At 31.7% G+C, this 21,420-nt stretch overlaps 1 protein-coding gene and 1 long non-coding RNA gene across 7 annotated transcripts in view; one reads left to right on the top strand and one right to left on the bottom strand.

The window, feature by feature from the left end:
• LOC144970834 (segment polarity protein dishevelled homolog DVL-3-like) overlaps positions 1-21,420 on the top strand; it is a 40,584-nt gene that overhangs the window by 806 nt on the left and 18,358 nt on the right. Inside the window, exons 2-16 of one of the 6 annotated variants that reach the window (XM_078910908.1) lie at positions 2,079-2,148; positions 2,569-2,690; positions 3,990-4,072; positions 4,394-4,456; positions 6,113-6,245; positions 6,647-6,755; positions 9,167-9,236; positions 9,686-9,773; positions 10,207-10,335; positions 11,062-11,291; positions 11,478-11,609; positions 12,202-12,369; positions 13,441-13,458; positions 16,239-16,526; positions 20,698-21,081. In XM_078910908.1, coding sequence (XP_078767034.1) covers positions 2,079-2,148; positions 2,569-2,690; positions 3,990-4,072; positions 4,394-4,456; positions 6,113-6,245; positions 6,647-6,755; positions 9,167-9,236; positions 9,686-9,773; positions 10,207-10,335; positions 11,062-11,291; positions 11,478-11,609; positions 12,202-12,369; positions 13,441-13,458; positions 16,239-16,526; positions 20,698-21,081 — 2,087 coding nt within the window. The remainder of the gene's footprint in view (positions 1-2,078; positions 2,149-2,568; positions 2,691-3,989; positions 4,073-4,393; positions 4,457-6,112; positions 6,246-6,646; positions 6,756-9,166; positions 9,237-9,685; positions 9,774-10,206; positions 10,336-11,061; positions 11,292-11,477; positions 11,610-12,201; positions 12,370-13,440; positions 13,459-16,238; positions 16,527-20,697; positions 21,082-21,420) is intronic. The other 5 variants (XM_078910909.1, XM_078910910.1, XM_078910913.1 and 2 more) reach the window with 5 other exon arrangements.
• LOC144970835 (uncharacterized) lies at positions 14,080-15,619 on the bottom strand. The gene is made up of 3 exons (XR_013645034.1): positions 15,416-15,619; positions 14,567-14,651; positions 14,080-14,396 (listed from the first exon to the last, which is right to left on the bottom strand). It is a non-coding gene; the product is annotated as an uncharacterized LOC144970835 (long non-coding RNA).

Consider the following 21,420-nt stretch of genomic DNA (forward strand, 5'->3'; position numbering starts at 1 on the left):
GTGTCTACGTACACGGTTAACTTAGGCAGTTTAGACTGCAGCAGTGGGAGTCAAATTGTGTGACCCAACTCGCCCATAAGAAAGTTATGACTGGAAATACTACTAAAAGTTTTAGAGGGGTTCAATTAAGGATGCATAACTTCGTTATAAAGAGGAATAGTGCAGATATTTTGGTCTCATTATTTTCGTTACTAACCGGGCACCAAGTACCTAGCCTCAGGATCTACGTACAACTTAATACAAGGTAACCTCGAATCTTGTCTTTAATGGGTTAAATTGTATTGTTTGATTTTTAAAAATAACACACACACATACACAAACAGAGCAAGGTCTATCCATAACTTGTATTATTTGTATGGTAGCTGCAAACCAGTTACTGGAGCTACCTTGTACGTGACGTAGATCCTGAGGCTAGGTGCCCGGTTACCATGTACGTAGATACTGCCTATTTATTATTTTCAAATGCACAGAATTTGAATTACAGTAGAATAGTTCAAATTCTCTAGTCTAAGTCTTAGTGCATTCATTTATGTTATAGTTACCTATGGCTATGGGGTGTTTTTTTGTCGCGACAGTTGTACTTGCAAATACAAACTTGTACTACTTGTTAGAGTTAGATAGGAACTTTGGTAACCGTCCATATGGCACTCCAGCAGTGAGCTGATAAATGGCCTTGTGGCTTTGACCCAAGTTATTTTGGACTTTTGAGTGATGGGTCTCAGTCTCAGAAAAAGTTCCATGGAGAGTCAATGGAGTATGTGTCAAAAAGAAATGCCAATTTTTAGTATATCTTTTGGTCGTGGATAAAATTGGGTATAATTTAGCTTTGGATAACTAAAAAATAGAATTTTGGAAATCAAAATTCCAGTGAGGGCACGTGATTTAACATTTTAACTTTTTAATAAAATTAAATTCAGGGCAAAGTTGTAAACTTCATGAAATTCATTCCAACAAAATCCTTACTCAAATCCTAGCGGCCATTTTAGGCCAGTATTGAAATCCAAATGGTGGTTTCTACCGGAAATGCAACAGTTTCAGGTCACAACAGTAAATAACAAAGGGAAATAGGTTGCATCTATATATTTTGTCTGGAAGTTTGATGAGTTGATGAAATAGTGTCTTGTGCAAGGTTCTCATGGTTTCAGATCAGATCTTACAAAGTATTTATAGAAGGGATACTGTACTAGTTGCTATGTTCGAAATACAAATATTTAAAGATGCCCCTCAAATGGCCATTCACTGAGGATTCCCAACTCCATCTCAAAACCCAGTATTTTCCGGCTTATGCATAGTAGATTAGATATTCGTCCTGCAATGTAATTTTTTAAAAACTGGTAAAATTTTTTCCAGAACTTTTCAACATTACTTAGTATTGGTGTCTTTGTGTACGTATATTACTATGCACATCCTGAATTGAAAAAAAAAGTTTATTCATAGTTGACCCAGGAACAAAGTAGTTTTTGATTGTGAAAGGGGTCGGGGAGGGGAAGGGATTAAATTAATTCAACAGTGGTATTTAGCTTTGTTCAGTTACTCCTCCCCCCCCCCCTCTCTTTGCCTTGGTGTGTTTGGCATATAATTATTATTAGTGCGGCTATGTGGATTAGTGGTATGACACTCACTTTCGGATCGGAAGGTCCTGGGTTCGAGCCTCGCGCTCGGCGCATAGTTGAGTCCTTGGAAAAGACTCTTTACTCACATTCTCTCACCGCACTCAGATGTAAAATGAGTACCTGGCCGTTAACAGCGATGTCTTTGTCCGAAAAATTGTAATATCGCCTGACAGGCGGCATGTCCCGTCCTACATGTTAAATGTTGCTGTTGACCAGGGACCCCTTGTAAAACGCTTTGAGCACATTTAGTGGATATTGCTCTATATATAAAGCTCAATTATTATTAACAGCATAATTATTATTATTATTACTATTACTATTATTATTATTATTATTATTATTATTATTATTATTATTATTATTATTATTATTATTATCTGAATTGTTTTTACTTGGAGAATGCCTTTTTAAATGAGACGTTGACATTGCGTTTAATTATTTTTTTGACCTTTATTTCTTTCTCAGTGTTGTGAAAGAGGAAATATGCGATGACGACACACATTTACCATGTTTCAATGGTAGAGTAGTATCATGGGTAAGTTTCAACATTCTGTTGTATATTTCCTTTTCTTACTTGTTTCTAGTTTTGTAGCTGTAATTAAGGATAGATTTAATTCTCAATTCATAAAGGTAATAAACAATAAATTTCCTTAAGTATCACTAGGGAAAAATTTGTTGCTAAAAAGTCAGAAATAACCCGGGAATTAACCGCTGTGATCTATAGGGGCGAAGTTTCTTGGTAAAAAAAAGATTGAGATGCCGATAACAGGGCTGTAATTGCAATGCCTTCTGGTCTCCACATAATGAACGGCTATGAGTTCCAGTTTAAAGTTGAAAAAAACACAAGTCCATTTGGGTTTGGGTTTTTCAGGGTTTTTTTTTCCTATGAGAATTTGAGTTTGATTTTTAGAAGATATTACATTTGCTATTTGTTATCATCTTAATTTTTTTACAGTTGGTTGCTGCCGACAATAGTGCTTCCGATAATCAGTCTGTGGTTGATTCTCAGACTGGGGAAGTTCAGCTTCCAACAGAGAGACTTGGGGGTATTGGAGATAGTAGGCCTCCATCCTTTCAGTAAGTATATATATATATATATATATATATATATATATATATATATATATATATATATATATATATATATATATATATAATATTGTAGTCAGATCTTTTAGTTATTTAAAGCTCTGAGCTTCATTAAAGAAATTTTAAGTTTTCGGATTGTTCAGGCTTTGGGAGATAATTTTCTTAATTTTCCCCCTAAATGTGAAATAAGAGTTCTCTATTGTGACCTGGTTAATCAGCTCTTGGTGGGTGTTGACATCATTCATCAATTTTTATTTACAAACAGGATTGTGACGTTACTCCTTATTTGCTGACCAAAACCACACTAAAATTAAATATCATATGTTTTCTAGTGATAATTATTTTAGAATGTTAATATTCCTTTATTCCTGTATTGTAAAGTATCATTCCATTAAATATTTGAATGTAAGTTGTTTTTCCTTTGATTTATTAATGCCCATAACATCTATCAATCATTCATTTCTCTTTTACTCCATATATTTATTTGTCGTTCTCCTTTCTGCCTTGTTTCAAGTATGCTACATCTGGCTATTCCACCGCCTCTTTTCTTTTTAATGTTTTGATGATCTTTATCATTATATTTTTCCACTGCAATTTTGATGTTTATATACAAACTTGTTTAATTGCCTATGCTTTTCCATTCACACCTTTTTTTGTATGTTTTAAAGGTTTGTAGTCCTTAAATTTGATGAAAATTGCATCCATCTCCCTCCTCTCTCCAAAAAAAGCAATTTGATTTTTTAGTGATAACGCTTTACACTGATTTGGGTATTATTTATTTAGATTGTTTCAAAAATATAAGGGAAGTTTACAAATCAAAGTTGGAACATCTTCAAGTTTGATGAAATTGATTGTGTTATTCTTCAGTTGATAGACGTTTGATTTGGGTTTATGAGTCATTATGATGTAAAACCATTCACGTTATCCTTTATATTTGTGTTGAAATTAGTTAAACATTGTGTTTTAGCTTAAATACTACATTGTCATTGCTCGGTGTCTCTCAGTTTTGCCAATCTACCTTTTCCTTTTCCTGAATTAGACCTATGAAGATTGCCACTCCTCTTCCTCATTGTTGTCAAAGCTTTTTTAAGAAAAAAATTATTATTATTATTATTGATTGTTCACAAGAAACTTTTTTTGGGATGTTCTGTGTATCCATAGTTGGAAGCAATTACTGTGCATGGATATGTATTTTTGAAATCATGCTCATTACTTCTTTTTGCTTTTTTTTTTTTCTCCTCATTTAATTCAGCTGACTGAATTTTTAATTTATGTCTCTTTTCACAGTGCCAATGCCTCTGTGGTGAGTAGAGATGAGCCTTGTGATACATGTACTGAGTCAGATTCTGTCCTTAGTGGAACTAGAAGAGGTAAGCTACCTTCATAATTATGTCCCTTGAGGTATCAGTTTAAAATCACTTGGAATATTTATATGGAATGAATTTATGGGGAATGGGATGTTGTGGATTTTTCCTGTCCGTTATAAATACTATGTTTACGAACTTTTCATATTTGTATTAGAAAAAAACTTCTCGTTTGTCAAATTTATCTGCATTGTGATTAATTTAGCTAAATTTGTTTGCTCTAATTCAAAGAAACAAGGTAAAGCACAAGGTTTATCAACTTTTAAGGAGAATGGATAAATTTCTGATTTTGATTCTTTTTTTCTCACTTTCTGCTGCTTGGATCAGGCCAGCCTGGCATAGGGATGCCTGGAGTTGCTTATAGATTTAAGCAGTCTATGGCACCTAATGGTAAGAATCTGGCATTCTCTTGTATCCCACTTTTATTGCATTTTCTGTATTTTTAAAATCAATAATACTCTGTATACATTCACAGTCCAAAATTTACTTTAAAAAAATTAAAATCACTATATTGAAAAGGTTATGAAATTTATACCTTAAATTTTATACTATATGGATTATGTAGATATTGATGTAAATATGCACATTTATATCCAGCATACATCCACACTTACTTGGCAGACCATACAGGGTTTCAAGCAGGGGTGGGGGGTGGTGGTTGAATTTGACCAAATATATTTTTTAAAATCTCCAGATTTGGAGTTTTAAGTCAAATGTTTAGAGTATGTGTCAAAAACAAAGTTTAATTACATACCAATGGACCTGTTTCACACTTCAACTACAATTTGTGGCAAGTCTTGCATTTTGAGATGAATATCAATTCGGACTCACTATTGAGATAATATGAATCTGTTACTTCTTAGGTTCCAAATGCCAGTTGTATAGATGTCATGTTTTGCAGACCAGTTGTATTGGAATGCATTTGAACTATTCAATTATGTGCAGTGACTTAGACCTTAATGTGTACATTGCCTTACTTATTTTTTACATATTTTTTTTTTTTTGGAGGGGTAACTCTGATTTTCTCCCGGTTTCATTTTATATTATATTTTTACTTTTGTTTGGAGGGGTAACTGATTTTCACATGGTTTCAATATATTATATTTTTATTTTTGTTTGGAGGATAACTTTTGATTTTCACCTGGTTTCATCATTATATTATACATATTATTATATATATATATATATTTTTTTTTTTTTTTGAATTGCAATTTCTTTATTTCTTTTTTTTTTTTCCCCTCAATATCCAAAGCAAAACAAACAAAAAAAAAAACCCTGAAATTTTCCCGCATCTCTTGATGTACTTGAATTACTGTATTGTTCATTTTACATTGTCAATGGCATGATTCATCAACTTAAATTGTGTTCTTCCTTTCCCTTTGTGTGTGTGTGTTTTGTTTTGTTTGGACATGTTTTATAGAGATTCTTATTTTTTATTGATTTTCTTTTGGTACCAATCATTCTTTTGTCTCCAAGTAAATCATTTCTTGTGTATGAGTTAGATGAAAATAGCTTCATTATTGTAGAGAATGAATTAAAACAAAATATTTATTTTGCTCATCATGTGTTTTCCAAATGAGTAAGAAGAAAATATGAAATTTACAAAGGAAGAAAAGAAACACTCTCCATCACACTGAGCTCGCCTCATGAATGGGCAATCAAACTTCTTATAGGAATAAACATGATGAATGATCCAGTCCATGTCATGAACTATGGAGGAAGTTAAAGATCAAATCCCACATTCCGTAAATAAGTTCCTGTGACCCCTTCCCCCCCCCCCCCCCCCCCCCCCCCCCCACCCTCCAAATGTGTTTCGGAAAGAGAAATAATAGAAAAATTTCTTAATTTAAAAAAAAATAAAAATCTTTTGTGTGGTTTGTTTCTCTTGTTTTTTATCTAAACTTTAGGCAAAGGAATAACATTTTATTTTTATTATTTATTTTTTTGGATTCAAATTCATGTTGCCCTGAGATTTTCTTTTTTCTAATGGACTGTAGATTATTTCAAAGCCTTCTAACCTTTTTTCTTTCATATTATCCTCACAAGTTCCCCGTTTGAATGGACATACCAAGCACGATAGGCACAGAGACCCTAGGCATCTGTATGAAACATCCACTATGCTTAGTAGTGATTTAGAATCAACTAGTTTTGTGGACTCTGAAGAAGATACAGCCAGCAGGTAATTTTAACATATATTACCATTGACAATATATTTATTTATTTATGCAAATTGAGTTAAAAGAAACCACAAAAATTATTGGATGTTATTTTTTTTATTATTGTTGCAAATCATAACATTTTATTTTCACAGGTTATAATTAATTAAGACTAGCAGTCCTTTTAGTGCTTTTATATTTGTTTTTTTTTATTTGTTTTATTTTCTGGGGTTTTTTTTGTTTTGTTTTTTTTTATGAGTTGATGAGGCATGGGCATCCATGGATAATTCTATTTCATTCTGTTTTTTTTTAATTTTATTGATTTAAAACTTTGGGCTTGAAAGGAATGTTTTATTTTTTAAAAACAAAGAATTTTACAATAATCTATAACTAATTATTATTTTTTTTTTTCTTCTCTCATTAGATTTTCAACAGTTACAGATACGACAGGCATGTCATCAAAATATGGCCGTCATCGTAGACGAAGACGGCGTCATCGACCTCCGCCAATCAGTAGGGTGGGTATCAACAAGGTATCGTCCTCCCTCCCTACTAATGAGTGTTAATACTGTGAACACAATGGCATTGCAACATAGGAGAATGAAATTAGTTTAAAAAAAAAAAAAATTTAAAAGAAAATTTATCCATTGCAATTTCATTGCCTAAGGTAGTACATTTATGACTTTTCTGTCCAGTTTTAAAAACTCTTTTTTCTTTTCTTTTATTAAAAAAAAATATGCTCATAGAAATTCAAAGTTTTGATATTGTCTGAAAGAAGGGAAAATAATCTGGTCAGACTGAAACTGTTATAATTGAATTGTTGCAATGGTGGTTGTGTTGTGTTCTTTGTCATGTCCACATTATTTTCCTGCATGCACAATTATTTGTAAGTAATATAAATATATTAAGTGTATATTGCTGGGGTGATGTGTTGAAAAACAATGGACCATATTTTCTCTCATTATAAAGTGAGGAAACCTTTTTTTTAATCTGGACAATGTTTGCAAGGACAAATAAGTTGAGATAAACATCATTTGGTGAACACCTCATTTTTTTACATTGTATTATATATCATTCTAGTTCTTCAGGATTTAGAAAGGTGAAGCGATTTTTATTGTGTTACTGTGAACATGATATTAACATTTGTTGGTGGATCTCAATCTCATTGCTTCTTCAGATTAATTGTATATTAACACGCTCATTTTTGTGATACTTCTTAAAAACTTAAAGATTTTGTGTTGATTTTATGTATGCAGTCTGTGTCATAGAAACACTCTTTCACCCAAATCTTTCTATCTCTTGATTTTATATTCTATATTTTCACCTTCCTTTTCTCTCTTATTGTTGTGTTCTCTGATATCAGATTTTGAAAACCCGGTTCATAAAACAATGTCTGTGTAGTTGAATTTCCAGCTCACTAGATGTTTGCCTACTATTGAATTTGAAGTCAATATATTTTTCATAGCTCATAAATCTTATAACAAGGCAATAACTGCCCATACCTGTTGAAAATCCATGATTTGTGACCTATCATATCATTTTGTTATCTGTTTTGACAGTACTATTGATCTTCTAAGTTCTCTGTGGTGTTTCGCTTTCCCATCACCTCGTCCTTGTTTTCTTTCACTTTTTTTTGCGCAGTTCTCTGAAGTTTTGTGTGTGTGTATGAAATGCGTGTAACATTTAGATTTTCTCCACTACGGAAAACTCAAAAGGTCAACAATGGCCCAATTTTGTTTTAAAGGCTCAAAATTCTTTAAGAGGGCCATGTCACAAGTTTCCACTCTTGTTGCTTTTTCTTACCCTCTTTAAAATAAGATTTGGCAATTTCTGTTCAAAACTGACAGAATTTATTAGAACTTGCGTCCCTAGGTTTTCAATTCTTCTCTTGTTAAACATTGATGGTGATGTGAGTTAGATGAAAATGTTGAACAATGTACCGTTGTAGAAAAAGATTCTGTAGCACCTAGGTATTAAACACCAACATAGAGATGGCATGTTGATTTTCTTTTGAGTCCCTTGAATATTTTATTGTGATGCAGCATCCCCGTTTTAATTCCTAGTTGATCATATATATCTATATTTGAAGGTGATATATTTCCATTTTCTTTGTTTATCTATTTATTTTTTACCTCGGGTTTCCAAATCATTTTGATTGTTTACTTTTGTAAATATGATACTGCATGAAATTTGCATTTGTGTATTATATTTGTCAAATTTACCTCCAAATCAAAGTATCCTCACAGCATGGATTTTAAAATCGTTTTATGTTTTTTAATTTGATTATAATTATTAACTTTATAACTTATTTGAATTTTGATAACATAGTTGAACTTTGTTAACTCATTCATTTAACTCAACCTGGCCAGTTAAATTGTTAATTTAAAGAAAGTATTTATGGGAGGGAGGAGATTTACATTTCTGAGTTAATCTCTTCGCTAAAGGGATATGATAAGAAGCATTTGATGCCGAAATAGATTCAAAGTTTATTTTTAAGCAGTTTGTCAATACAGAACACAAAAAAGAACATAATTTCTAATTAACTAAATCAAGATCAAAATATATTCTTGTAAAAATGAAAAAAATCAAATATATTACGCGTTACTGTGGATATGTTGATAAAAAAAAAAAAAATTAATTGAATAAAATGATCTTCATTGGAAGTTTAGTTAATGGAAATTTTCATTAGGTAAAATATTCTTGATAGCTTGTTAGTGTGTTCTCATCTTTCCTTTGCCAAAAAAGGTTTATGTATTGAAAAAGGATATTTCTGTGATTAATTACTGGTTTCTCCTCATTATCTTATATATGCAAGATGTTTTAATTCTTTTTTAAATAATGTGTTGCAAGCGCAGTAAAAGCCTTTAAAACAAAAACAAAGATATTGACTTCATTCATTTATTACTTATTTATTTATGGATCATTTTCTTCCTCTCATTTCTAGGCGTCTTCTTTTAGCAGTATAACCGATTCTACCATGTCTTTGAATATCATCACTGTTACTCTGAATATGGGTAAGTCCTGTCTGATGACAACTCTTCTAATATAAGAATTTTTATTGAATTGGCTTGATTGTAAATTTATAGGTTCATATACTCAACACTTTTTCTTATGATTGCTCCCAGAATTTACTATTATTGGATGCCAGAATTGTATAAATCGTGATTGTAATCTCTAGGCTCTTTATAACATTACTTGTATTATTTTAACCACAAAACTGGAATCCAGAAACTGACCTAATTTAATGTTATTTTTATTCTTATGAATCGGGTCAATTTCATATTAAGAGCATGATCATATATAGTTCATAGAATTTTAAAATGCATTTTTAAACAAAAAGAAACAAAATATGTCTCAATATTCTCTCATACATTTATACCACTTTTCACTTAGATTTCTTTTTTTTTTTTTTCTATCTTTAAATGTGTATATTTATGGACATTTATTTTCTCCACTCTCTCAGACACAGTTAACTTTTTAGGAATCAGTATTGTCGGGCAAAGCAACAAAGGTGGAGATGGGGGTATTTATGTAGGCTCAATAATGAAAGGGTAAGTATTCGTTTCTCTATGAGGTCATTGCTTTTTTATATTTTCTGTTTATATCCCATCCCATTGAATTCTCTAGAGAAAATAATCTCATGGATTAGGATATAAGTTTGATGCCCAAGCTCTGGTTTCATGTTGGGGATCCAGTCTGGAGCAAATCATTCTGGGTTACGGGCAACTTTTCATCAAATTTCGGTGAGGTTACATAAATTCCTGAAATTTCAAACTGCTTTGCCATTATGCATAAATTAGGATAACAAATCTCTAAAACAAAACAGTATCAGGAGGAGCAATATTTAACAGTTTTATGAAGTGCGGGTAGCTTTTTTTTTTTTTTTTTTAACAATATCCTGTACTGTGGTAAAAGTTCATAAATATGATTTAAATGATCATAGCACTATCCCTGAACAATAAGATGAAGTTCTCGTCTCTACAGAGGTGCAGTGGCCCAAGATGGACGAGTGGAACCAGGAGACATGATACTAGAGGTGAATGGAATAAGTTTTGAAAACATGAGCAACGATGATGCTGTCAAAACTTTGAGGGAAGCTGTGCAAAAACCAGGGTATGCCCATTCATTACTTATGAAGAATCTTTTTTTCAATATCAATGATTTTTTAATTTCTCGCTACTTATGGGTTTACAACATCATCTTTATGTGGTCTAGTGGTATGACACTCATCTTGGGATTAGAAGGTCCTGAGTTCAAGTCCTGGGTGGCACATAGTTGAGACCTTGGCAAAGGCTCTTTACTCACATTGTCACCATACTCATATGTAAATGATTACCCGGCCATTAACAGCGTTGTCTGTCCTAAAAAAAATGTATTATTGATTGCCTAACAGGCATCATGTCCCATCCTACATGTCTAGTATTGCTGTTGGCTAGGGACCCCTTGAGCACTATTTGAAATGATTTTGCAAGTAGGAGGAATTAATCTTTAGCTTTAAACACTCTACCATTCAGAATCTAACTTGTTCAGGAGGATTGTTTTAACAAATGTTCTTTTATTTTATTACTGCTGAAACTTCAGTTCCCTGTAGTCAGGTAAGAAAATAATATAAGCACATTCAACCCTTCTGATTAACACAAATGTGGAGAGCAGTTGGACAAATCTAGATAATGGAATTCATTTTAATCTGAATAAATAGAATAATCTTTGTCTCTCGTGTTTTTTTAATGATCTCTGATGTATGTTTATTCTTAGCTTTTTAAAATTTCATATGTGAATAATTATTAATAAACTTGCATCCGAAAAACATATGATTTTTCAAATTGATTTCTTCCTTAGTCCTATAATTCTAGTCGTGGCCAAATGCTGGGATCCTAACCCTAAAGGTTACTTCACCGTCCCCCGCCAAGAACCAGTGCGACCCATCGACCCTAGTGCATGGGTGGCTCATACGACAGCAATGCGAGAACAATACATGGGCAACATCGTTGGGCCTAGTGCTCCCTCTATCAGCAATATGACCTCCACCACCTCATCTTCCCTCACTTCCTCTATACCTGAATCTGAACGTAAGGAATGAAAAGTTATTTCAATGTTAGAAAAGTTAATTTTCATATATTTTTAAAGAAAGCTATTTTTTACTTAAATAGATCTAGCATTTATTTAGAATGCAATATTTAAAGTTTTTGATATTACAGCCCAAATACTTAACATTCTCTTTCTCAACATTTTTTTCTTTCTGTCAATTTGTCAAGGTTTTGAAGACATGAATCTGACCATCAGTACAGACATGGCCACAGTGGTCAAAGCTATGGCTCAGCCTGACTCCGGTCTGGAGATTCGGGATAGAATGTGGTTGAAAATTACAATCTCCAATGCATTTATAGGTATGATGTTCTTGTTTTAGTTTCTTCTCAATATATATCAGATGTCACTATATTGTGTCTGAAAATGAATGTCATTTTTTCATGATGATATTTAGGTTGCAAGTATAATGTTCAGATGAGTTTATTTATGTCCATAAAATTTTATAGATCAACTCAATAATGGTAAATCTATGACCTTACTGTTGTTATTATTACTGCAATAACTACTACTACTACTATTATTATTATTGTTATTATTCTTCTTCTTCTTCTTCTTCTTCTTCTTCTTCTTCTTCTTCTTCTTCTTCTTCTTCTTCTTCTTCTTCTTCTTCTTCTTCTTCTTCTTATTATTATTATTATTATTGCTACTATTATTATTATTATTACTACTATTATTATTATTATATCATCATCATATCACCATTATACTACTATTATTATATTATTATTATTATTATTATTATTATTATATTATTATTATTATTATTATTATTATTATTATTATTATTATATCATTATTATTATTATTATCATCATCATCACCATTATTATTATTATTATTATTATTATTATTATTATTATTATTATTATCATCATTATTATTGTTATGCAGGTGCTGATTTAGTTGACTGGTTGTTCACGCACGTGGAAGGATTTTCCGACAGACGAGATGCCCGCAAATATGCCTGCCATTTACTCAAGGCTGGTTACATACGACATACTGTCAACAAACTTACATTTTCAGAACAGTGTTATTATGTCTTTGGAGATTACTATGGTGGTAAGTTTGTATTTTTGTATTTGTTGATTTGCAGGGCTGCCAATTGTGTGCAAATGAAAAAAATTTAGGGAGCAAAAGCCAAATCCTATGTTACATCTGTACAATTTTATGCCTTTCGTCCCAGAATATAATTTTCACTCGTTAGGATTAAATCGAAACATTTAAATGTTAAAAAATTCCATTCTTTTCTTATTTTACACCTCACCATATTAATATATATATTTTTTGGCTTAAGTTGTCTATATGTTTTTCCTTTTTATTTTTTATTTTTTTTTATTTTTTCATAAATGTTCTCCTCTCCAAATTTGTCCCTTTAAAAGTATGGCTGCCAGGTCATTTTTAACTTACACATTAGTTTTTGGCAACTTTGTGTTCGGTATTTTTTAGTTTTTAACATGCATGTCAGTCAAATATGTACAATTGCTGCACATGTATATATGTGTTTATTTTAAAGACAATTGGTTTATATTTTAAAATCTTTTTTACTAGATAAAATATTTTAAATTTCCTAAATAAAAAATGCTATTTGGTTAAAGGATCAATTTGTTTAAATGGATAAATTATATCTAGAATGAAGATGACATCACTCGGGTCATTGTTATTGGGGTTTTTTTTGTCATTCGCGTTTATGAGTAATTCTCACTAAACTGTATTAATCAGACTATAAGCATTCACGGTTACACAGAGTTTTGTGTGTTGTCCGTTATGTTATACTTCCGGATGGAAATGTTGTGAGTTTCTTAGCCAAGCGCATACTATCTATAAGACAAACATGATCGGATGTGCCTAACTATTACAACAACTTTGTTCTGGCTCATGCTCATAATGGTAAAGTAAATATATCAGGTTTTAAGTAAGCTATTCACAAAATTCTTTGTATTACTTTCCACAATATATAGGTAATATTGTATTAGAACATGTTTCTATGGCTTAAAATAAATAAAAACATTTGTTTTGCATCCTTTGGTTACAATGATGGTCTTTTACAACCTACCAGTATCAGCATATTAGACTCACCTATTAAACGTCCAATTTTATCAAATTTTTCATCTTGATTTCTTGTCTTTACAGGACCACCAATGTATCCAGGTAAGTTCCTTATATTCCATTATCAGAAGTTAGCAAAATCAGGGTAGTATGGAATGACTAACACTTAAATTATCAGTATGGGGCATCATACACTATTTCTTAATGTTCATTCATGATATAATTCCCATTAGAGTTAAATCATGTATGTCCATAAAATGTATTCATTTCAAAATGCCCTAACAATCCAAAGTGATTCTAAGCTGCTAGAAGCTGAGGGCTGTAAAAAGTAATAAGGCGGAAAACACAAAGGGTCTCAGAGGGTTTTCATTTTGGGGCCCATTTTGACCAATTTTCAAAATACTCCAAACACATCATATTTGGTATCAAATGAAAGGTTAATCATTGCAGATTCAGAAAAAATAGCTTTTGAGAGCAGCAGGCCTCTTACATGAAGAGAAATTGTCAAAGAAAGACAACTCTTCCGTTTTTTTGAAAATTTCTGGTAATTCTCAGGATCACCAAAATTTCAATGCAAACCTGCCCCCAGGCATTTGAAATCATCTTAAAACAGCATAACTAAGCAGCCCATGCATTTTTCTCAAAATAATAGCAGGATTCATGCCATATTTTTTTTTTTTTAATGTAAAAAAAAAAAATACAAAAGGACACGAGTCGGAAAAATTTGAAGTTTTCATGTTTTTTTTATTTTAAAGTATAAAATTCTTTGAAATGTTATAAATAATCAATAAATCTAATATATACAGCAAATACAAATAAAGGTTAATATATACAATCAATTATAATTTTAAAAAATAGTGCCCCCTGTTATCAATCGTAACTTGCTCCGAGGGCACTTTCGTCCAGCGGTAGTTGTCCGGAGGGCCCTGACTGATGAAGCTTTCATCTGGAACATCACCAAACACATAACTCTTGCCAGGGCCCTTCCGCATGAATCGCACGAATGGAGCATCAGAAGAAGGCTCTGGTGGGGTTGAAACCTGTGGAAAAATTACAAGAAACAAGATGATAGGTATATTCTTATCATAAAAAAAAAATTCAAATTTCAAAGTCAAACAACAGCTTACTTACCACCTGCAACTTCAGAAAACATGAAAATGAGTTATAAATATTACAAAATATTGCATTAAAGGTATGAAAAACTTCTTACAACAGCAAAAAAAGTCTTTGTGAGCTTGTTTATCTCGCATGTTATTTTGAGGTACTCCCCCACCTTCACCACTGGACAGTCTGATCTGGGAAAGATAAGTAAATATGGTTCTGGTATTACATTAAAGTCAAATAGAAAGTTGTGTTTATATTTCATATGTTAAGAAGTGTAATGCAATATGAAATAATAAAAGAACCTGCCCAAAGAAAAATATACAAATTAGCAAATAATATTAATAATGAGTCTAATAACATATAATCATTGAAATATTTATATGAAGAAAAGTAGCTGAAATAAATGTACAACTAATTAGAGAAATTTTACTGATGTTATCTGAATCATACAAGAAAGAAAAATGGTGGGAATCAAATTAAATGAAAGGGAACATAATTCTATTCAAATTTGATAAAAATAACGTCTATTTATCATTTTCATAAATTTAATCTAAATTTAGTTGATTTCTTATGGGTCGCCAGCCATGCCATTATCGTGAATCAGCCGCCATATTGGTTTCGCTATTCTGTGGCATAGCAGTTTTCCAAACTTTGCCGTATCGCACATTAAATCAAGGCATTTCAAGCCAAAATAACATCATCCTGCGTAGTTGTGGGTTTCTATCTTGTTATTCATCATATATTTACAATAAAATAAGTCGATTATCGACTTTCAGGGGTTAGAAATGGAATTATCAGAATCAAAACAATCGAAGCCGGCTTGATTCTGCTATGGAAAAACTGCTATGGAAGAGCGACACACAGAAAAACGGGCATTAAAACTAACACAAATCCTTTGAATTTCACATTGATTATACTAAAATACTTAAAATTATAATAAAAATAGTCAACTTACCAATTTTCACTCGTCGAAGTTATCGGATAACGTTTTAGGGCCGTAAACAAAAACTGCAGCTATGGAAAAACGATGTAGACACCGGATGTTTTGACTCGTATTTTACAGGAAGTAAGAGCCTCGCTATGGAAGAATTACGAAGTCCCCAAAACTTTGTGTTTTCTAAAACGGCCGTTTTTCTTTATTTTAAGCATGAAATCATAATTATTTTTTAAAATGAAACTCATTCTCCGATTTTTTAATGTTTTATTTCACAAAATATGGCCATTCAAAGAATTTCTGAGTTGATTTCATGTTTCTTTAACGCAGTTTTCCGAAACTACCGTGGCTGAAATGAAAACGTTTGTTGTCGCCAAAACCCATAAAAAAACACTTCAACAAACAATATCTTAATAACAACAAAATATTTTTTTTTCAAACTGCTCACACAGGTTCCTTAACCATAAATCAACACAAGACACACAAAAAAATAAGTGAATTTGGATTTTTTCATAGAAATAAGTTTATTTCAAAAGGAGACCCCCATTTTGGGCCTTCTTGTGTTTTCTGCCATAAACATTTCGGGCTCAAACCCACTCTTCAATCAACAACAAAAAACAATGAGAACAAAAATATGTAACCAGAAAACCAGATTGATGGCAGAGAAATATTCAGCACATCCATTCTATATTAAGATCTTGGAATCAATCCGATCACTTAATAATGCAGTTTTAGGTGTACATTGTCATATAAGATGACGTGCTAAATAAGGAATTATTCTCTGAAATTAGACAATTACAAAATCACTTGATGTGGCCACCCATTATCTTGTTCTGAAATCCAGATTTAACGTCTCTCAACCTGGATGACGTAGACTCTGTCTCCGAGGCTGATCGTGACACTTTGGCCCCTCTCCCTCCTCCGTCATGGAGCAGCAGCAATCAGTTCCCCTACAGCTCAAGTTCCTACCTGCCTCAGAATCTCCACTATATCCCTGCCTACGCCTTCACCAGCGGAGACAATGCCAGTTTTGTGGGCAGCTTTGTCGATATACCTCCAACCTCTGTAACCCCAACACCTGGTGCAATTCCTGGAAAAGGTGGTAGTGCGGGCAGTGTACACAGCGCATCTGGTAAGAAGCTTTATTTTATTGATCCTCTTTCTTTTACTTTTGTATCCTTTTCTTACATTCATATACTATTTTCACAAGAATTATGTAGAAGAACTAATACAAAATGCATGGTCCAATATTTAAATTTGTATGACAGACTCTACTCAGATACTAAGATTTTAAATTTATTATTATTATTATTATTATTATTATTATTATTATTATTATTATTATTATTATTATTATTATTATTATTATTATTACTGGTGGAGAACTCGCAATACTAGTGGAGAAATAAAGTCTATTACGAACAGAAGTCATCTATTATTCTTTTACTGTACAAATAAATAATTTTAAAAATTTAAGAAATTTTCAAAAAAGACCCCCCCAAAAAACAACAATAAACAAACAAACGTGGTAAACAAATACAGATGATAATGGTAAAGTATTATAAACTAAGATAACAAAAATGAAAATCCAATGTTGTTTTTTTTTTTTTATTGGACAATAAGATAAATAATAAAAAATAATCTGTTCAAAGTATAAAAAAATATCTAATAACTATAACAATAATTAAAATGACGTTTTTTTCAATAACATTTTTAAAAAAAGAATAATTTTTATCTACACTGAGATACGAACCAGAGTCAGACAGCTTAACCACTACACCACTGGGTCACCTAGCTAATTACGATATTTATTCATGTCTTTCTACAAGATGATTTTATCTTTGATGCTACTTCTATCTTGTAGGTTTAAATTTAGGTCGGACATCATCAGCGCTTGTTTTATAATCTTTTTTTATTAAAAAAGACTTTAAGATATCATAATGTAACTTTTGTGACCCTATTTTTGGGATGGACTAGCACGAATCGCGAAGACTATGCATTGATAATGAATGGGCATAAATACGACCTGTTAAGACGCACCGATGTTAATTGATGGAGAAATCGCATTATTTTCCGGAGAAATAATGGCACCATCTATTTTGATTATCATACTACTGTTTTGTTGAAATTAACACAGATCAGCACGACTAGGTAGAGCGGCCTTGTGTGCTTGGGGTATCTGTCACATATCCTGTATTTTGATTGGTCAGGTCATCAAGAGAGATTTAAAATTACGTCATCAAGGACTGAGGATTACGATCTAGCAGATTTTCTTCATATCAATTTGAGTCAGCGGATGATAGAATTAGCCTGATATGTATATGAAGGTTTGCAAGGTACTCTCGTATAGCAGTATGTAAAAGATAGTTAAATGATATTTAGATTTCCCAGTAAATCTGTGCTCGATGGCTCAAATTTACATTGGCTGTTCTGAACAATGTTGATCCCAACCCTATTTAGCATTTTAAAAAATAATAGATTACGATTATTATTATTATTATTATTATTATTATTATTATTATTATTATTATTATTATTATTATTATTATTATTATTATTATTATTATTATTATTATTTTTACTAGTAGTAGTAGTACTATTAGTAGTAGTAGTACTATTAGTAGTAGTAGTACTATTAGTAGTAGTAGTACTATTAGTAGTAGTAGTATTTTAAATACTATTATTACTATTATATTTTTATTATATTTTTTAGAAATTAGTTGGTTTTTTGTTTTGTTTTTGTTTAAATTTCATTTGTACTGGAGCAAATCTTCATTTTAGGAAAAGCGAGTTATACGATAAATATCATTATTTAATGACTGGATTTTTCTGAAAACAAAACTCTCTTCTTGGTATTCAGCTGTCATGTATGTTTTAAATGAAAATTTTGTGATGCATCAATGTGAAAGTGGACAATTACAGATAAATAGTTTAGATTTTACTCTTTGGCTTTTGCACAAATCCACATGTTTATATAAAAGCTTCATGAACTGATTTTGTTTTGTTTGGTTTGTTTTCTCATTTGTATTATGCTATTCATATTTTTATTCCACATTTTTCCTTTGTAATTTCTATCATTGATCAGCAGTTGATCAGAATATATATCATCTTGTTATGGTCGAGATGAAGTTTGAAAATGTAATGTCTTACTGTTTTTTTGTTTTTTTTTTAATCCAGGGATTTTTCAGGGATGCCCTTTTTTCCGATTAAAGCCAGAAAACTGGCTTGAAATCTATCAGGGTTTTTTTCCAATGCACTTGAATTAAATTTTTTTTTTTCTTTTTTTTTTTTTAATTTTTTTTTTAAGATGAAATTTTTAGTTGTTTAAAGGCAACACAGTTCAGGGGTCACTGGATCGAAAATTACCATTATTTATGATTTAAGGATAATGCTGGTTGATAAAGAGAAGCTTTGCACGGAATCTTTTCAGTGTTCCTCTCTTTGAAAAAATTTCAAGCTTATTTGTTTTTGGCAAAGGACATCCCTGATTTCTATTCATCTTGTGATCTGGCTATCTCTCTTTGACAGGACTGCATGATATTTTGTCATTATGACAGTACTGTAGCACAGGGCATCATTGAAATAATTATTTCAAAAGTGGTATATCAAACACAAACCATGGCTTTACTTCTGATATACAAAAATGGTAAAAAATTAATAGTAAGAACTGAACCACTAGAGCAACACATAAATGTGTTTTGTAAATACTGATGATATTTTTTCCCCCTGGCATTCCGGTCTATAAGCTGGAGATTGAATTTTTAAGGCTGAAGTAACATTCTGACAAACGCAAGGTTGCATTATTTAACTCATTCTTTAAAGGAAAAGTAGTTATGGCAAATCATATGTTAACCTTTTCTTTTTAGAATCAAGCTTTTTGTATTTGCTTGTTAGTCTTTTCTTTTAGAAAATCCTGTCAGTACATAAGAGCCATGTTTAGATTTTATTTTTAAATTGAAAAAAAAAAAAAATATTTGTCAGCAGGCAATGAAAAATAGATTTGACAGTGTTATTTTGACCAGTGATATGAAGGCTTTTGCAGCTTGTATATTTTGTATGGGGGAGTATTTGAGTTCCACTCTTTGATCTCTCTCCAACGCATCATGTGCTTTAAATACAACTGTGTGTGTGTGTTTGTTTTAATGTTGCATTGTTGCCTTATATTCCCCCTTCTCTCCCGGTCACACACTTTATTGTTTGATTTGCTCGTATTTTAATATCTTTTCTGCTTTATTAAAATCTTGCTTATGAATTTAACTCTGATTCAAAAGAAGACCACCTCCACCGTATTCCCCTATTGTCCCTGCATTCAACTCTATGCCATGATTTATAACAAATGCCATCTACCAATTATCTTACATGAACTTCCACTAGAAGTTGTTTCAATGCTTCTGTTTATTTGACCAGCATCCCGTCATTACATTTTTAAATGAAATATAAAGGTTTTTGCAAAGTAGTTACAGATTTCCGTGATTGTAAAGGGTATTGTATATATTTGTTTATTTATATCTTCCTAAGTAGTATGTTTAAGGGAATGCTAAAGGTAAATAAGAAGGATATATATGTTAAAGATTAATTGCGAATATCAAATGGAACCTAATTTTCTAAATTAGATATGTTTAGGCAGATGACATGCTTGCCACATCATGGTTGAACAGTGTATAGAAATGATAGGAGCTATCTTAGTCCTTGTTTAAATTCTTTGGCAAATTGACCATTTTATGCTCCCTCTACATTTATCATGCTTTAGTTTTGCAATTCAATTTTTCATTATGCGATCAGCACCCATTAAGTTTATAATGCAGATCATTGGAAAGACTTGTGAACTGTGATGAAAATAATATGAACATTTTTAATGAAGTTGGCCTTGACTTTGAAATTATGAAATGTCACTATCTGCTGTCAATCTTTTCTATTCTGATGCATTAGATCAGAATTGATATTACTGGACGCATGACCACGCCACTCAAAATAAACAATTCTTTTTTAGCTATTATTTTGGAATTTTTACTTTGTAGATCTGGTTTAGAATGAAAGATTATATTTGACTATTTGCTTGGATATTGGAAGGCATGGCTGATGAATGTGAAATGTTTTTTTTTGTTTTTTTTTTTTATAATTCCCTTGTTGTATTTGTTGTAATTGCAAGCTGTTTTGTTTTATGTATGTCTTTATTTTATTTATGTTTATATATTTGTTTATTCATTTGTGTCTTTTTGTTTTGTTTTTTCTTAAGTTGAATTTTTGTAATTTTATGTTGCCTTTGCAGCTTTTGTTGTTTTATCCCCCTTCCTTATTTTCAGTTGTTGACAAGGATTGTGCATGTCTGTCTACCACCTATAATCAGCTCAAACGTTTGTGGGAAAACAAAGACAAACAAAATGCCCAGCAGTTGCAACAACAGCAACAGCGGCAGGATGGCAAACAGCAGCAAAGCCTCCACCACCACCACTATCACGATGTTTTGCAGACGTCGTCGTCCTTGGGAGTTAGTGGTGGAGGTGGTGACAGTGGAGTTGTTGAAGAAGGAGGAGGAGGAGGGGGGAGGTTGGCTGATCCATTAAGCTACCAACATCGGCAGAACCAAAGTCCCTCCCCTCACCCTTTACATCCTCCTCACCCTCATTCGTTGTCTTTGTCTCATCATCCTGCCTATTCAAGGAATTCTTTACATAATAATAGCTTAGGTTTGTGTTGCCTTTTATTATTTTGTTTTATTATTAACCGTTTTGTTTTATAACTCCGTTTCAATTATTTTGATTGCATGGAAAAATTAATGGATAAAATGATATAAACAGTGCTCATATTTATAGCTCAATGCTACACAAAAATTTATAATCCAGATCTGTCTACCTTTTATGAAGAATTCACATATTAAGAATTTATTTTTGACTCCCAACTAGAAAACATTTAATAGAGCTTGTTGCAAAGAAAAAGAAGTTTGAGTGTCAAGTTTTCAATGCATTACAGACTTTGAAGCGTCAAAAAATCATGCTAAATTTATTAAGTAGTAAGTGTCTACTCGC

This window comes from Berghia stephanieae, chromosome 4, assembly GCF_034508935.2.
Source record: "Berghia stephanieae isolate SIO BIC M18660-M18661 chromosome 4, UCSD_Bste_1.3, whole genome shotgun sequence".
NCBI lineage: Eukaryota > Metazoa > Mollusca > Gastropoda > Nudibranchia > Aeolidiidae > Berghia > Berghia stephanieae.